At 40.0% G+C, this 18,812-nt stretch overlaps 1 protein-coding gene across 1 annotated transcript in view; it reads right to left on the bottom strand.

The window, feature by feature from the left end:
- Positions 1–18,812, bottom strand: part of COG6 (component of oligomeric golgi complex 6) — a 56,156-nt gene that overhangs the window by 9,726 nt on the left and 27,618 nt on the right. The window contains exons 9-15 of the mRNA XM_053456330.1: positions 15,036–15,164; positions 13,047–13,138; positions 11,908–11,972; positions 7,477–7,568; positions 4,366–4,483; positions 1,753–1,884; positions 224–391 (exon numbers count right to left, since the gene is read on the bottom strand). Of these exons, the coding sequence (XP_053312305.1) occupies positions 224–391; positions 1,753–1,884; positions 4,366–4,483; positions 7,477–7,568; positions 11,908–11,972; positions 13,047–13,138; positions 15,036–15,164 (796 nt within the window). The remainder of the gene's footprint in view (positions 1–223; positions 392–1,752; positions 1,885–4,365; positions 4,484–7,476; positions 7,569–11,907; positions 11,973–13,046; positions 13,139–15,035; positions 15,165–18,812) is intronic.

The raw sequence follows: 18,812 nt of genomic DNA on the forward strand, positions 1-18,812 counted from the left end.
ATTATCGATTTTATCGATTAGTTGTTGCAGCCCTAAAAGCATCCCAATCGGGAGATCAGTCTCCATGGAGGGTTGTGGCCAAACAGGATGCTTGGGGAAATACTACAGTGGTCTTAACTGTGATATCTCCGTGCATGTGCATCGTTTTAAGACAAAAAACTGAATTATGACATTGTATCTCAGTGTTGAGCGCGGAACTGAGCCAACTGATTTATTGACTTGCCTGGAACTGCAGTATCTCCAGCCGCTTGTCAGTAAACTCAAACAGAGCCAGCGTTGTCTTCATCATGTAGAGGGAATTCACCATATATGTGGCCATGTCAGCTGTGCCTAAATTACTGGCAGACACAGTGCACATCTGCAGCAACGGATCCAGCACACAAGAGAGAACCTAAGAGAGCAAACATCAAGCACACGATACAAAGTTACCATTCATGCCTTCCTTGCCATGTTTGTCATTAACTATGACCGGGAAAAAAGAAATGTTTTCCGATAGAAACTTGCACACAATGGAAATGTAAAATACAAAAATCACAACGATCACAATTCTACCTGCAACTCAGATTAAAATGTATTACATAAAAAAATGAATTTCAGCTTTATACTGTAACGCAGTTTAGCATGTTGTATTAGTTATATTTTGTCTTGTGCCTTTTGACTTCATCTACAAAGCAGTAGGTCAGTGTACTTCAAGTGTTTCCGGTGAACCGGTGCAGTGATATCAGATACACTCACGACCTTGTTTGTGTGTTTACAATAACGGCAGGACAAGTTCTAGCCCACAGGACCAAGTCCAGCCAAGATGCCCAGTAATATGACATTGCTTAATACACATTTGGAGGACAGTAATCAATCAGAGAATATGATCATTTGCATTGCATCACCTCAAAAATTAGAGTTACAACAGCGAGGGCAGATTGAGAGCTTTGGCATGACCCAGTGAAGGGCATCTTGTGACCCAACACTTGGTCCTGAACCCAAGCTCGAGGCTTGTACGCAGTCATGTGATCTCACTCTTTAAGGAAGAGCTAATGAAGACCATTGAAGAATAACAGGAAAAAAGGATTCTTAAAAACGTGTTTTAATACGATACTTGTAATAAATAAAATGTGGACGTCATTACCAACTCTGATGGAAAGCTGCGGGTGACAAGCGAGCAAGCAGGGTTTTTTGTTTGTTTTTGATTGCATGTGTGCTTTTTTATAAATATTTCACAACACACCACACACACATTATATATATATATATATATATATATATATATATATATATATATATATATACACATACATACACACACACACACATATATATTGTTCATATATTAAAATCTAATGACCTTCAAGGGTAATAACAGATCTAACACTTAACTGCATTTTAATATTTTTATAAAACTTGGGGTTTCAAAATATTCAGCTCCCACTTACATTAAAATAACATTATAGTATAAAGCTGAAATTAATTTTTTTTTTACACAAGACATTTTAGTCTGAGTTACAGGTAGAATTGTAGACTCGTGATGTTTGTATTTTACGTTGTATTTTATATGGATGTCTTGTTTCTGTCCATACTGCTACATTCCACATGTACTACGAGCAGCAAGTGTAATCAAAATCAATAACGTACACTGATTCACAGGAAAAGATTGATTCCACCATTTCAAGATAGACAGCACGCAGGACTACTTTGATAATATGATTAAAGGTTAATAACACATCTACAAGGAAAGTAACACATTGTTAGTTGTGCTACCTGAACAAAGTCAGCTTGACGCGCATCAAGTGGAACAACAGAGGAGTCATGAGAAACCAGAACTTCTCGTAACAAGGCGAGCGTTTGATTCAGTGCAGAACTTGGTCCGAGATCTGCAGGAGGCAGCTCCACCTATATAAAATGTAAGAGATTAGTCTACCACTTTTAAAACCTATACATATAAGCAAGATTTTTAAAATCTTTAAAAAAAAATTAAGATCATTATTATTTGGGTCTGTTTTGGTGCCTCACCTCACATTATCATGTGGAAGCTGGCGCAGATTTTTTTTGGTTCTCATCCAGCAGTTAATTACTTTTGGCTCCATTTCATTGGAGTCATAAAATGTAACAAAGGGTAATTGACTGATGGATGACATCACTGAAACTCCCGGCCAGCTTCCAAGTGATTAAGTTAACGAGAGGAACAGTGAGGTGAGGAATATCAATAATTAAAAGAATGTAGGTAAAGCAATCTATGTAGTTTGCATGTATATAGGGCAGTGGAACTGAATGTGCATTGGGTTGGGTCACTGTGTATCGATTAATCTACGTGCATGGGGTAATGTGACTTTACATAGTAAACGTATGTATCGCCTTGTGTGAATTGTTTAGTATGCATTGTGTCACTGTGAAAAGCTTGGGATGCATGTGTATAGGGTAGGGTTACTGTGTAGCAGGTATTGCCTATGCGTATTGATTATTACGTGTCAAGGATAGTGAGAGAGAGAGAGAGAGAAAGCAACCAAGTGAGGGAGAGAGAGAAAGCAAGCGAGCGAGTGAGGGAGAGAAAGAGAAAGCAAGCGAGCGAGCGAGAGAGAAAGCAAGCGAGCGAGTAAGTGAGGGAGAGAGAGAGAACGCAAGCGAGGGAGGGAGGGAGAGAGAAAGCAAGCGAGTGAGGGAGAGAGAAAGTGAGAGAGAGAGTGAGAGAGAAAGAAAGAGAATGAGGGAGGGGGGAGAGAGAGAAAGCGAGAGAGAGAGCAAGTGAGTGAGGGGGAGAGAGAGAGAGCAAGTGAGTGAGGGGGAGAGAGAGAGAGCAAGTGAGTGAGGGGGAGACAGAGAAAGCAAGCGAGTGAGAGAAGTACACTAAATTTTGTTTTTATACAAAAAGCTCAACTGAAAAAACACATTCTGGGTATCCCATGTGGCCTTACATAAAACCCCCCCACATCTTGATTCCTGCTCCGTTATAGCTTTGATGTAGTTGTACTAAATCATTTACAGAAACGCTCCATTCTACTGGCGCGCAGGATCATCAGTGACCCACAGACTCAGAATAGATCTTCGTCATTCCCAATTTATCGGACTCTGGTCTTTTAGCTCATTATTGAGAACGGCAGAAGGATGAGCAAAGCAAAAATCTAAACTATAAGCTTTCCCTGACATGAGTGCCGTGCAGATTCAAAGTGAAAACAACATCACACTTCAGGTTTAAATTAAAGCCAAAATATCTCTGAACACGGCACAGACTGGAACTAAGAACAGCTTGTTCGAAGCACAATCAATACTAATAATCCAGCTAAGAGCTCATTTTGTGCCATGCATTAACCAAATAACAAGCACGCACAACTTACTGAACGAAGGTTATGTGTTTGGAGCCACAAAAAAGCAGCTAAAACAGGATAAAATTAAGTGTTTGCTTGCTATGATAAAATAAACTCATGCTGCTTATAATTTAGCTTCTGATACTTTCAATGTGAGGAGATACATAAACAAATCGCATTATCAAGTAAACTGGTAAACAATATTCGGGGTACTGCTGAATACCAAAACAGCTCCCAGAAATAATTACAAAAATGTAAAATTTGCCCCATTCATAATTTTTTCTGGGGACACTTAACGGCCATATGACAAAAAGAGGCCAGTGGCAGCGGCTGTTGTTGTACGGATCAGGGAGATAACACCACAGGCATGCCGCAATTAGGGGCATAACACCACCGGCGTGCCCAGATTAGGGGGGAAACAAGTGTTTCAAACATATGAAACATACAGTCCCTATAATGTCTAATGTCACATACATCCCAACACTTAGGGTGCTATGATTTTGGACGTTTCTTAGAGGCAGGACTAGGAGGAAGGCCTTTTTACGATAATTTATGGATTTACCGCCGCGTGATACACACATTTACGTTATTTGATAAGGCATTTAAATGAGTAAATATTTGATTTACATAGTTAAACGTAAAACAAGCTTTCAGCCTTTTCTATGCACATTACTATAAGCTTTAGGGATGTGGTACACTGCGATACAACCTTCAGAGCTCGGTGAAAAGAGGGACACCAGGGGAGGAAAGAGAAGGGAGAGTTTTGAGGCCAAAAGAAAGCCCCATGTGAAAGGAACTCGCTATGTGGACCTTTCCATCTCTAACATTTCTGCTCCCCTCAAGTAAATGAGACGTCTTATCACATAAATCAGATTGAACTGTAAAGTATATTGCTGGCCGTGGTCACAACCTCCATCCTTTTGTCTGGTCAACTCTGGCTTCCTAACGAATGTTTACTTACTACCGCTGAACAAACATGCAGGGAAGGAAGGCTGCTGACCAGTGCAAATTCGGGTCGATAAGGTTGCTCAGACAAGCATCCAGACAGTATCTAATTACAGACAGTACATACCTTGTCCATCAGTCTACTCGCATGCAGGCTCAGGCTATTAAAGAATATTTTTTTGCTTAATAAGTGCATTTCTTCAATTGTGGTCAGTAAGGTGGATGCACTCGTGCCAACAATAGCACTGAAAAAGAAAAAAATAAAGAGGTTAAACCAGTTTTCCACTGTATACTGTCAGCCATAATGGAAAAGCCAATGTAACTATCTGAGCTCCAGAGGGGAAAGTAACTATTGTTAATGCACTGAGCTTGCCAGGACCTTAAGGAGACAAAAAAAGAATAAGGGTTGGGAAAAGACAAAAAAAAAAAACCCCAGCTCTACATTACTGTATCCTTTGCCAATATTCATTACTAGCGAGCAACGTAGTTTAAGTAACATTTGTTACTCTCCCACACTTAACTGCTGGGATAGCAGGCAAAAACATTGATCTTTGAAAAACGACTATCCCAGGGGTGTACATGGGATGTACATCTAGCCTCTCCTTTAATACATGAATAAAAGACATGAAAAAAATGGATTCCTAGTCAACCTTAACCCCTTTGGAACCAAAACTGTACCAGGTATATCAAAGAAAAAAAATGGTTCCACAGGACCCGTGACGTACATGGTACATCATATGTTAAAATCATTCCCATGATCGCGGAGGTAATGCTGTTGCTGATTGCTTTGTGACCCCAGCGGTCAATCTACAGCAAATACCCTGCATTTCCCAGTATGGGAGCCAATCACATGCATGGTCACTGTCACATGACAAAGGCAATGCTTGTCTCTGATCACTGCCTCTCTTGTTATAACTGTGATCGTGATCTGGAGACAGACAGGCAACAGTAAGAAAACAGTGTTTCCGTAGGTCTCATGCCTCAGGTTTATTATAACCCCCCCAAAAAAAAAGTTACCCTAAGGAGTTAAAATGTTATATTTAACCCCTTAATGACAAAGGGCTCAAAATGCATTGTTTTCAATGGGTTTAGGGACCGCCCATTGTCCTTAAGGGGTTAATTGTTTTTAGTCAGTGTGGTAGGTGATTAGTTGGTGGGGAATTTGTTAGGTTAGGGTCCTTAGGCAGGGGTTAAAAATAAAAACTTCATGTAGGAATATAAAGTGGTGTCCAAATAGAATTTATCAAGTATATTTCTGGATTTATATGTATGTATATGGATGTATATATACCTGTAATACTGTGAATATAATTTTTTGTCTTTTTTAAAGCCCCCTTTTTAAAATTGTATTCATTACATGTTATGTCTTATGCATACATAGTTTCAAAAGAAAGATCTACTTGTCCTGAAAAAAAAAATCAATTTGGAATTTGTGTGGGTACACTAAATGAGAAACAGGGAAATTATGGTTGAAAAAAGGCATAGTAAACACATGAAAATGACTCTGGACCTGTAGTGTAAAATAGCCCTTAAAGGTTTAAGTGTTGCTATAGCCACAAATATGAACGGACAGAATACAAATTGGTGGCTGCATCGCACGGGAGGTTAGTACCTGAAAATCCTGCTATAATGTGAAGTTTCGGTAGTCAACAGTAAAAACGTAAAAACTATTTGCAAAAACATAAAAGAGGCATACAAAACAGGGTCCGAAGAAGGCATAATAATTAACCCCTTTGTGACAGTGGCCGGTGCTCACGTTTAGCTGTAATTTCTCAATTGATGTATCCACACAGGTTATATTTTTTTTTCAGGACAAGAGGGGCTTTCTTTAGATGCCATTATTTTGATTGTATCATATTTTTAAAGTATAAAATATGGTGAAAAATTTATAAAAGCTAATGAAAACTACTGAATAGGTTCTACTATTTGTCCTGAGTTTAGAAATACCCAATGTTTTTATGTTTTTGGGGGTTTTTTGCGAGTTATTGGGCAATAAGCACAAGCAGCATTTTGCTATTTCAAAACCATTTCTTTTTTCAAATCTGGTCATTCTGCCCCCATGTGCTACTTGGGACATCTTTGAAACCGGCCAATGCAATTTACCCTATTAAATCATATATTTTTGCATCTAGAAACCCCAGGGTATTTCAAATGCTAGTATTTTAACTCTTTCCATGCACTAGTTCTACTACCAGTCTTTGTCAAACTTTGTGAGTTTTTTTCCCCACACACATATTTTACTTCATATATGAACTTATAGCTCGTGGTATATGTCACTGCCAAACACCCCAATATGTGTTCAGCAACATCTCCTGAGTACAGTGATACCCCCTAGAGATGTAAAATTTCCGCAAATTTGAAGCCATGGAAAAAAAACAGGACATTTTTTTTCAGAAAAAGTTGAACAAAATGCAGAGTGGAGTAATTTTACCAATTGAAATGTATTTTGTTACACTGGGAACACGAAATTCAGTGTATATAAAAGTATCATGCTTGAAATAAAAATACAGCTTATTCAGTAAATAAACTAAATTTGCTTTTTAAAACTTTATTTTTTGTTGCAAATGGAACAACAAGGTCTGTATTTGTTAAGAACATTTCAAGTATACATGAGAACAGGTAACCCCCCCTTTCCATAAAATGTAATAAAATAATTGAAGAAACCATCGACACAAAAAAACAAAAGATCTCCTCTAATCCTCCTACATGAATTGGACGGGGAAAGCGAGCCCAATCAGATTTGCACCTTAGCACCTATTACAAATGAAAAAGTTAAGTAACTGCCATTACTCGTGCATCTTTCATAAAGGTTTTCATGTAATATAGTTTTACAATGAAAAATAATGTTTATAACATGGCATTCAAAGAAGATATTCCACATTTCATTCTGTTTCAATTTTTCTGGAAAAAACATCTCTATGCATGTGTTTACCAGCTTGTTTGGGGGGTAATAGGCCACATTTGTTACCTTTTTTTAACTTATTTTACTAATCACATTGTGATTAGAAAGCAGGACTCTGTTGACTTGCATGGTTGAATGCAGTATTCAACCTGCAGGGGGAGCCCAGAGTTCTCAGGAGGGTCTGGAGAGACCCTCTTGGAAACGTATTTGTTTAAAGGACGCCAACATCTTGTGAGAAGCAAAATCTCCCGCAGTGGCGCTTGTGACAGCTCTCAATTGTCGTGGAGGGGTTAAAATGTAAGCACAAAAATGTACTCTGGGTGATCGTGCAGGTACCTTATTGTGTGGTGGTAGAATTTCAGAAGATTGGAGATTTTGTACAGCAAAACAGCGCCTGGCTCTGCGATGATCACTTGCTCAATGCGAACCTGTGAAGGAAACCAACACAAAAGAAATTACAGAAACAAGCAGAATAAAAACTTTTGTTAAATGGGACTTTCAGTTGCCATATATGTCAATAATTAAAATAAGACACAGATGCCAGTAATCTAGTCAACAAGCTCGTGACCACTAACAGTTGCGTGCTGGTGTGTGTATGAATGTGTGTGTGTGTGTGTATGAATGTGTGTGTCTGTACACATATGCACATAATCCCCTGCCTCCTTGCTTTAACCAATGTGACAAATGTATATATATCTACATATAAAGAATGAGACACGAAGTAGTTATGGCTAACAGTGCTTTTGGGGGTACTTTAATAAACTAAATTAACTGACCAGCACTGAAAGCCTTTTAGAGCCAGATAAAAAAAAATTGGGACAAAATGGTTTGATGGTAAACAAATTATATGTTTATATTGAAATTACAATGTTTCAAATAACGGTTCTGGAGCGTGCGCTATTAATATGTGCTTTTGCTTTTCAAAAGATCATTGATCTTGTCACACCACTTGTAGAGATTCATGTTTCAACAAAATGAAGACACTTAAAATAGAGACTGTTATAGGTTTTACCATAAATAAATCAATGTGTTTAAACTTCCTACAGCTTGTGCTTTTGACAATCAATGTACTTGTTTTGGAGATAATTAATTAACAAGTTAACCTCATGGAAGCCCAGATTGGCAGCAGCCTGTGGCAAAGCCAGCATTATCTAATCAAGTTCTTATGCTTGAGTTTTTATTCTTCTCCTCACCCGAGTATGGAACCCTTCTGCTACCCATCTATTCCACTGGCATGAAGGCCAGCTAGACACGCTAACAAATATCAACACACCCGTTTCTGTAATAGTGAAGTAAGGCTTAATAATGAAACATTTCCCCCTTAACCGACTAGATTGTAAGCTCACAAGAGCAGGGCTCTCTTCTCTTTTTGAACCCGTTTGTGATCGTTTGGGATTTTACATTTAACCTGCTTATTGTAAAGCGCTATGGAAACTGCTGGCGCTATATAAATAAATGTAATGCAACAAAGTTGCAACTGCAACAGTACAGTAGAGGATATCTTTCAGGTGTTTCATTGTATAGACATCAAATCCTGGAGAAAACCTTTACCCACATTCAGAACTACAAATCCAAAGTCTTTAAAAGCAGGATTCACAATTGCCCTTTCCCCGACACCAGATGCAATTTAATCTCTGGTTCACATACATATGCATTTGTTCTAAATGAACAATGGGGTTTATTTACTAAATGGGGAGTTGTGGTTTCAGCTCCCTCACTTCACTATTCATTATGGCCCTGCATAATGCATAATTCAATGTGCAAGGAAACCGAAGAAATCTCACTGATCTAATTATACCGGCCAGCCAAGCTATTCCCTTAGGACAGGCATATCCAAACTTTTTTGAAGAGTGCCAGATTTGATGAAGTGAACATGTGCGAGGGCCGACCATTTTGCCTGACATTTTCTGAACCATTAAAACTAAATGCAAATTAACTATTTTATGCAACGTTTATTGAAAACGGCATACCACATCTATCCCTTTCTCACTATCTCCCCTCCCTACCCCCCTTCTCACAATCTCCCCTCTCCCTCCCTACCCCCTTCTCACAATCTCCCCTCTCCCTCCCTACCCCCTTCTCACAATCTCCCCTCTTCCTCCCTACCCCTCCTTCTCACAATCCCCCCCCTCCCTCCCTCCCCCCCTTCTCAAAATCTCCCCTCTCCCTCCCTACCCTTCTCACGATCTACCCTCTCCCTCCCTACCCCCCTTCTAACAATCTACCCTCTCCCTGACTCCCTACCCCCCCTTCTCACAATCTATCCACTCCCTCCCTACTCCCCCCTTTGTAGGTCACTTACTATCAACTCCTGTGTTGGGAGCGTGAGGCGTTTGTCTCTGGTGCCGGCGCTTCACTGCTGAGTGCCGGCATATGACATCATATGCCGGCGCTCAGCGTGAAGCGTCGGCACCCGAGACAAACGCCTCACGCTTCCAACACTGCACTCTGGGCAGCGCAGAGGCAGGCGGCGGCGAGCAGAGGAGTCCTGGATTTCTGTCAGTCAGGGGGTCCCAAGAGGTGCCGAGCGGTCGTTTTCAGCAACCGCTCGGCACCCCTTGGGCCCCCCTGACTGGCAGAACTCCAGGGCCCGGTCGCAGTCGCGACCCCAGTAGTTCCGCCACTGCCTATAATTTCTTCATCAGATGCCCTTGTGGCTGTGTGTGCCGGCGCAGGAGAAGGAAAGCCCAAATCTAGCAACATCCGAGATCGCAAGATTTGGGCTTTCCTTCTCCCTGCGCCGGCACACACAGCCACAAGGGCATCTGATGAAGAAATTGTGTAGGGGAGGGTTAGATTTCAACCCTCGTCTACAGTCAAACATGAACCCTGTTTAAAGTTACTGTAGACTAGGGTTGAAATCTAACCCTCCCCTACACAATTTCTTCATCAGAAAGCCCTTGTGGCTGTGTGTGCCGGCACAGGGAGAAGGAAAGCCCAAATCTCGCGCTTTCCTTCTCCCTGCGCCGGCTGATGACGCCAAGTCCCGTGGCTCACTTGGGGGGCCGTATCAGTCCGGAAGGCGGGCCGCAATTGGCCCGCGGGCCGGACTTTGGACATGCCTACCTTAGAGAGAAGCTTGTTAGGATGGGCCTTTACAATGTATAATGATGTATAATCCTGGTATCTCATTCTAAACGAGTCTCTCTTCTTAGTTCGAGATCAGCTCCTTTCTCAAAAGTCTGAGATTGACATACAGAATGATAGTTGAAGAGGAGACCTCTATACTTTGGAAAGGAAAGCCAACCCCAATACCTTGTTCATGTAATATGCTTTTACACATGGTTACTCCCCTGTCTGTACAGAAAAGCCTAGTTCTTTAGCTGAGCCCCTAAGGGTCAATTAACCTCTTTAGTCTACAACTGGGAACTTGAAAGCATCAAGAATTACAAGGTTCATCACATCACCAAAAACCAATGGTTTTTATCCAGCTCAGAAGGAAAGGTCAAGATGTTACGACTTACAAGCTAACCACATAATGAAGCACTATCAGCTCCAAGTAATCATATGTACGATAGGTCCGCTGTCGCACTCTGTTTACAGTAGTAACGGTTAGGGAACCTTGAAAGACTGATTATGATTGCATGTGTTCTTGACTCGTACAAATCATAAATAAAATGTTGATAGCATTAGAACGTTTCTCTAGTATCTTCTAGGAATTCAAATGAAAACATCTGAAACGGGACCTTTTTTTCCCATACAAGGGATTGTATACAGATTGTGTACTACAGAATAAATTCCTTATGTGCAGGTTTAGTGGGATTAAAAATGAACAAACTGTGTCACTTTCCCACCATGTATTGTAATCCTTTCTTAAATACCCCGTAACTATTACTTGGGCCTAAAGCTTAATCTGTCCATACACTGGGCCATATTTACCATTGTGGCTAGTAACGACAGTGGTCCGCTGACAGCAAAAGACAGAACGCTACTAGAGGTCTTCTCAGCAGTGAGAGAAAAAGACCATGCTGGCGCCATGGTTAAGTCATCCTCCCCCAACGTTGGCTATGATGCTCTCCAGAATGCAATTTATTTTCCACATGGACTAGATTGAAACATCTCTCCATAAAGGAAGGCAAGATCCATACAACGTTTTCTAACACTCTCAGCCAGCATCCTAGTCAAGCCATCTCAACAACTTCAGTAGACTCATCCCTTTCCAAGCAGTCCTACTGTTTCACTTGCCCCTCAACCACAGACTAGATTGTAAGCTCACAAGAGCAGGGCCCTCTTCTCCTTTTGTACCAGTCTGTTATTGCGTGTGATTTTAAATTGTTTTACCGATACTGCTGTAACAGCGCTATGGAATCTGCTGGCGCTATATAAATAAATGCAATATGTACAGTTAAGTTATTTCTTCCCAGGTGTTAAGTTGTTGATCGGTTCAGGCAGCGTATGTAAGGGTGCGTAAAGAGAAGTTAGATAGCCTCAACACAGAAATTAGGTCTGCTTTGAAACAAAAGAACACCAAAAGAATTTCATTATTGGAAAAATAGAAAAGTACGAGTTATTAGCTGTCTTTGAGAAATGAATTGTGTTCTAAGAAATATGAAAGCGACACTTCCGTTTGATTAGTCAGATAATTAAAACAATATTACAATAAAATATTCTGTTCTTCCAGAGCAGGCACAGTTACTTCTTTTGATAACAGAGCATGTGTGCAGGGAGCCGGGGCTGGCACATAAAATTGTACTGCATGTGTTTAAAGTTATACAGAAGAATTAAAGAAATAGAAGAATTAAAGAAAAATAAGTTATTGTTTTTAACCTTTAGTGGTCTGCAGACACCCTCTGTGATGTGGCCGACTACCTCCTGGATATTGTCTTCAACCCCTGTCAACAAACACACGGTGACATCTCTTTCAGAACATCCTGATGGATCATGGATTAAATATCGTGTCTTCTATACTGGTGAAGTTCGTCGGGCTTATTTACCCTAGAACCTTACGTTTATTTAACCCTATAAACAACATATGCAAAATGGCGTCACAAATAAAGATACAGAAGCATTCATAGCTTCTGCATGTGGGATACATATACTATTCAATTATATATTTATGCAAATGTTAATATACTTTTATGCGTATATGTCGTCATGAAAATATGCAGTAAATCACGTTTAGATACCTGGATCTCCAAACTTTGGCTGAGAGTTTAAAATCTACATAACTTAAAGTAGCTAGTACTGGATACCAATAGCTAATCGGCAAAGGATCTTGCATGTACTGAACGAGAGAGGTACGGACAGAGATTAAATACATGGCCGACTAATTGGAACGACGTAGAGGATTGAAAACAATCGGTGTACTCAATAGCTGTACTCAATAGCTATCAGGCAACATTTGTAGAATGTTTCTTGGAGTATCTTAATCAGATGCTGTAATTTAAGGTAGTCATCTCCGGTAAGCCAGGGCACAGTCTGCATTTGTGAATCCAAGACCTATCCAAACGCATGTCATACCATGCACCAGGGTATAAAGGGGTAAATGATTCACCAACCACTGGATGTGTACATTGTTCTTTTTGGATATTTCATGCTGCCTTAATAATCAAGTCCATTTACTGCAAATTCCATCATGGGAACTCGCTGATAACCCTGGAATATTATTTAGACGGGGTGAGATATTTTATACTATATTTGCATAACACAAAAAAAATCTGTTTTCCAAATATCTTAAATTCTTTGGTCTTATCTACCGCCGCCATTGATTATTATGGGCAGAAGCGTTATACAGGAACACACAGCTAGCATCACTGGAGGTTTTGTCTACGAGAAATCCATCAGACAGACAGAAACTCATTTGTGTGAATAGAGATTTTTAATTGAATGGGACACAGATCCCCTTAAAACATCTAATGATAGTTCAAAGGAATGGATATAAAAAAATAGGACTACTTTTGGCCTACCTTGAATGTTTACAAGTTTCAAAAGTGCTTCCAGGTGCTCCTTCTCAGATGCAGTAGCTTGATGCAACCAGGCCAGCATATCTCCCACATACCTTTACATAACAACGAAACACACTCAGAATTAAAAAGTTCCTTATAATTAAGAAACATATGAAATGTACTTCAGTGCATACAGCTGCATGGTGTCTTTGTGGTGTTGCTTTTGCAAATGCTTGGAGGGGGGATTCAGCGCAATACCCCATTTGCACCTTTTCCCACCGCCCAGCTGAACACATCGCCTGGCACGTGATATACTTACCTACAGTGAGCTCCAAGGCTGGCTCGGCTGCTCGGACCCCCATGCACGTGCGTGGCTAGCACTCCCATTGATTGATTTTAGAGCTTTCCTTCCAGCAGCCAACCAACGGCAAGGAATTTCGGACCATGAAAGAAGGGGCCAGCTGCAGCCACAGGGCTGCAACTTCTAGGTCAGGTAAGTGTTTTATTTTGTTATGAAAAATGCATTTTAAAGAACTCAAGTAGTTTATTGCGTGCTCTTGTTTAATGGGAGCGTCAGGGACACAGGAGAAGCATATTAAAAGGTGCTGTTCCGCTTAAACAATTTTAATGTAGTTTAATGAAATGGACCTTAGCAGTCCTGTTATTTTAATCTTTCTTCTGACGGTTTACTCTGTGCTATGCAAACCAACAAATAATAATCAGATAAAAACAATACTGGAATGTTGTTTCCAATCTTGCTGCTATGGACTCTTGGACTTTATTTGTAGTTTGTGTAAGAAACACACCAAGATAGTTCTGTACATGTGGTTCAGACTGTGAATACAGAACGACAAATAACAAAAAAATCTACCAATCCATCATTCTGTACAAAACCTTAGCAAATGCAAGTAAAGTTTGTTAAGGGACACTCCAGCCATCATAACCACTTCTGCATGATCCTTCCCCGATATGCCCAGAAAGCACTCATTGATTTCAAGTCTGATTGAATTCAGGTGATTTAAAGAGTGGAGACGGGACCACAGAGGGGACCATATTCTGCAGCTCTGGAGTTGCAACTTCTCCTAAAGTTAAACCACTTTATTTTTTAAATTTTTTTTACTAAAAATAAGGTTTAATGGGTGGATTTTAAAGTACTTTAATATGCATTCTTTGTTGGCGGGGCTGCATGGGACAGACCCCTTTAATGTTCGCAAAACCTGTGATCTATGCGCCCTAATTCAAACTAGCCCTGAGCAAACAGGCCAGATGAATTTCAGTTTATTTTCTAGAGTGCATTATTGCCATCTCAAGACTTCACATTGATGAACAAAACCTGGGGCAGACTGAAAGAACTTTAGTAGAAAGCCAAAAAGATTTAGGTTTCCCTGCCTTAAAAATGTCTGCTGCTGGACATAAATCAACATTTTCAAAATAGTATTTTTCTAGAGCTGGGGTAACAACGCTTTAAGCAAACAAAGAAAATCTATTTCCAACATTCTATAGATATGTATACGTAAACATAAACGAGTACATTACATTAATTCCCCATACACATAGGAGATTATTACATTAATTGCCCATATACTGCTAAATACACTGACGTTCAGGGCTAACCGACCAATCCATGCTTCATCTACGGAGTGTGTTGGTGAAGCTCTCCTCCACCAGGTCACCCGGTCAGTTTCTTCTTTCTCTGAGCAGGACAGCTCTGTGTGACCACACCCACTCCTTGCCCCGCCCACTTCCCCTCTGCTCACCCAATACCCTCACTGTAAAGGGGTTATCCCTGCCCTCCCACATGAAGCCACTCCCACAGAAGAGTAAGGTGCTACCCTGGGAAGTTCCCGAGTATGCTACTCATTATCTGAACAGTCAGGATAACATAGATGACATTTAACGTTGGAGATAACCTATAAGACGTAATGATAAGGGTGAACGCGTGTATTCTCACAGATAAATGTTTATTTCACTATTCTTGAAGAATAAATATAGAAAAGGGCCATGCTTTACCTTAAAGGGTCATGAGAATGCATTTCTATAGGTCGAGGGGTACCACCTGGCCCACCTCTTGTGAGCGCATCAATAAACCCACGGACTACTGCGCTCCTTCGGGCTGTACCAAATTCATCCAGGGTGTATCTGAAAAACAACACACAATTTTGTTAAAATTTTACAGATTTTTTTTCCTTGGGGGTGATGTTACTTAAATTGCCTTTACGTGTATCACACTGTGATTTCCATTTATTTAACTGTACACTGATCTATTGGTTTTTGTATTTTGAATAAAAGCATTACGTTAAAACGGCCTTGTGAAGCTTTTAACTAAAATCATGAAATCTGCTATGAAAACAAAAGTTCGCTGCATACTGACATATCAATTTAACAGGTTGCATTAACTGATTTTCAGTTACTGTGTTTTGGATTTTATTAGGGAAATACGTGTAAAAACACAACAACAAAAAAAACACACACAAAAAAACCCAAATCCATTTTGCACAGTCACAACATAACAAGCAGAATAGCTCTCATCATGTTTGACATAAAACAACCTATTGTGTTAAATATTTCGAACGATCAAAGGCCACAATTAAACTCCACTTTACACAAAGCCATTCCCATTGCATGTTCACAAATGCCTTCTGTAGATTACGATCCGTTTCAATAACCGAAATGAAAGCTATTACGCATAACTATGGGTCACATTGTGGCCAAAGTGTATTTTTAGCGTGCTGGAACAAAGAATGTATAGATCATGAATAATTTTCATATTGATGCGATACAGCGTTAAAAGCAATCGAGAGATCTCAAAGTTGTAGTCATACAGACATAACCCAGAATCAAGGTCAATTTAGCTGTTGAAATGCACATAGGTTTATATATTCACTAAATTACTGAGTAGTTAACCACAATTTTCCAAATGTTCGCTATTGATCAAGGAAATCCATTGCACTTAAAGGTGTTGTTCCATTAAGCCAAACCATTAATTGCATTGTCTAGTATGCCAAGCCAAGAAACCTTAGAATCTATCATTTTATTCTTTCTCCTTATGATAAAACGACACAGAAACTTTAGGAACTTTCAACAACCAATCACTGCCCGCTCTTTGTGTCACATATCCATTAAGTGTTCTAGGCAAAATGTTTGTATTGCATTCAGCAATACTATATATGAAGCTTCTAATGCAGCATATATATATTTAATTCAGTAGATTAGGCAAAGAGGCACCTTCCATGAAAGGGTGAAAAGAAAGAAAAGGTTGTCCACAGACCCCATCTTCTGCTTCAAGAAAATATTAGGTGCTCTTTAATTTAATTAACGGACTAGTCCTTAAGCTCGAGGGTAAGCTTGTCTATTTGCCCATACACAATAAAAATTTGGACAAAACAGGCAAAAAGTAGTCCAATGTAAGGATCCAATCAACAGGGACATTCCACCTGTTTTTTTAAATTTTGCTCTAAAAACACGTTAAAAAAAACCCCAAAAAACGCCTACATGTTCTAAACGGGAAGCAATCATCATGGGAACATTAAGTGTCTGCTTAACGAGAATTTAAAGGTCTGTGATTATTGCCGAGAATCTTCATAGAGACCAACGGTCATCATGTGATTATTTATCACTGCCATTTCTCCAGACCTATTCTATTATTTACCACAAAGTATGAACCCACAACTCAAGCCCAAGTTCTCAGAAGGGAGGAACCTTGTGAACACAAAACACAGAAACCAACAGAACATTGTATGCAAACTGACAATCTGGAAACAAGCAGCAAAGCATAATACATAATAGAGAATACAAATAATGTGTCTCTTCACTTAATTCCTGTAACTCTCACTAATTTCCAAAACGTACACTTTGAATTATTATGGTCTGATATGAAAAAGTTCAAATATCTATAGAAAGGACAGAAGAATTTTGTACAAACGAGTCTGCACAAAACATCACATTTATCTCCATGTTTTGCTTTGGCTTCAGTGAGAACCAAGTTCTACGCTTTTCCCATTACATGGTGTAAACGAAGGACGGACCAGAAAACAAGTTTAAAGACCCATAAATCATCTTTTGCTGAGATAGCGAAACGTTGTCACTGCGACGTTGTGAGAAAGCCGGGATTGTTTGTATTACGTTTCCTGCCAACTCTCACGGATGCCCTGCGCATAATAATGGAGTCCAACCTGAATGAGGACAAACACTTAATAGATACAGAAATAGATTTGTGATAATTAGACCATTAGTGTCCTTCGCTGGACATCTTCCCACGTGTTGACATCCAAAATAAAAACATACAATTTATACTGTAATTTATACAGTGTGGCGGTGGGTCTCATGTAAGTGCAATCCTTATAAGCAAACATGGTCAAAGATCCTCAGTTGTATAAACCATGAATTAGTCAATTTAGATGCAATTCCTGGCGAACTCAGACCCAAAAAAAGGCTTGCCGCCAAGCCGGATGATCCAGTGATAGTAGGACCAAAACATAGGTGGGAGATAAAACAGTCAGTGCACCTTCTAACATAGAAAACATACTCCCAAAAAGCTACTACATTGCCCTTTATAAGGAACTCAAGTTTTTTGAGTCACTCAAGTGATTTCAAGTAAAAACAAACAGTTTCTGGTAGAGGATTAACATTTTCAAATCAATGCAGCCCAGAAGGTAACCATCCCCCATTGGTCCAATCTTGACAGGACTGAGGTAAACCCTACTCGCTCTTCATTTGTTACCCCATATATAATCGAGATCACAAAAGAGCTGATGCAACTCCTATGGTGGCCCTAGTCTTTATGGATGGTCTCACCATTTTTTACCCAGTCTTCAAACTTTGACAGCTGGCTACAGTTGAAATATTATAATTCTGGTTTCTTGCAAACATACCAGCTGGTCAGAAGACACACAAGCATGTGAAGGTCAGATAACTATGCATGCTTACTTTTACTTTGTGTGTCTTCTTGCAGTGTGTGTGTAAATGAGGTGAACAGAGTGGCAATGCCTTATGATCCCATTAAGATTATCTGTAGTCAAACATTACACAGCTGTACAGTAATCACCCAAAACATCACAAATATCTGGTGTATGACAAATGCAGGTTCAGGATTATGCAACATGTGGACAAAAGTATTGGGACACCTGACCATTACACCAACAGGTACTTTTGTGACATTGCTAAATACATATATATAAATTTTTAGGTACCCCCTGTGCTGCTATAATAGCTTCCACTCTTCTGGGAAGGCTTTCCACGAGATTTTGTAGTGTTACTGTGGGATTTTTTGCTCATTCGTCCAGTAGAGCATTTGTAAGGTTAGGCACTGATGTTGACAAAGAAGGCTTGGCTTGAATCTCCATTCCAGTTCATCCCAAAGGTGTCTGATGGGTTTGAGGTCAGGGCCCTGTGAGAGTCAGTCAAGTTCTTCCACACCAGACTCATCCAAACCATGTCTTTATGGACCTTGCTTTGTGCACTGGGGTGCAGTTATGTTAGAATAGGAAAGGGCCTTCCCCAAACTGGTATGTTGAACCATTAAGATATGCCTTCACTGGAAGTAAGGGGTTGAGCCCTGAAAAACAGTCCCATATTATTTTCTCTCCTCCGCTGAACTGTGCAGTTGACAGTCAGGCAGGTAACGTTCTCCTGGCATCCACCAAACCCAGACTCGTCCATCAGACTGCCAAACAGAAGCATGATCCGTCACTCCACAGAACACTTTTGTGTTACACCACTCGATCAGACGCTTGGCATTGTACTTGGTGACGCGAGGCTTGCATGCAGCTGCCCGGCCATGAAAACACA

Source organism: Spea bombifrons, chromosome 2 (genome assembly GCF_027358695.1).
Source record: "Spea bombifrons isolate aSpeBom1 chromosome 2, aSpeBom1.2.pri, whole genome shotgun sequence".
Taxonomy (NCBI): domain Eukaryota; kingdom Metazoa; phylum Chordata; class Amphibia; order Anura; family Pelobatidae; genus Spea; species Spea bombifrons.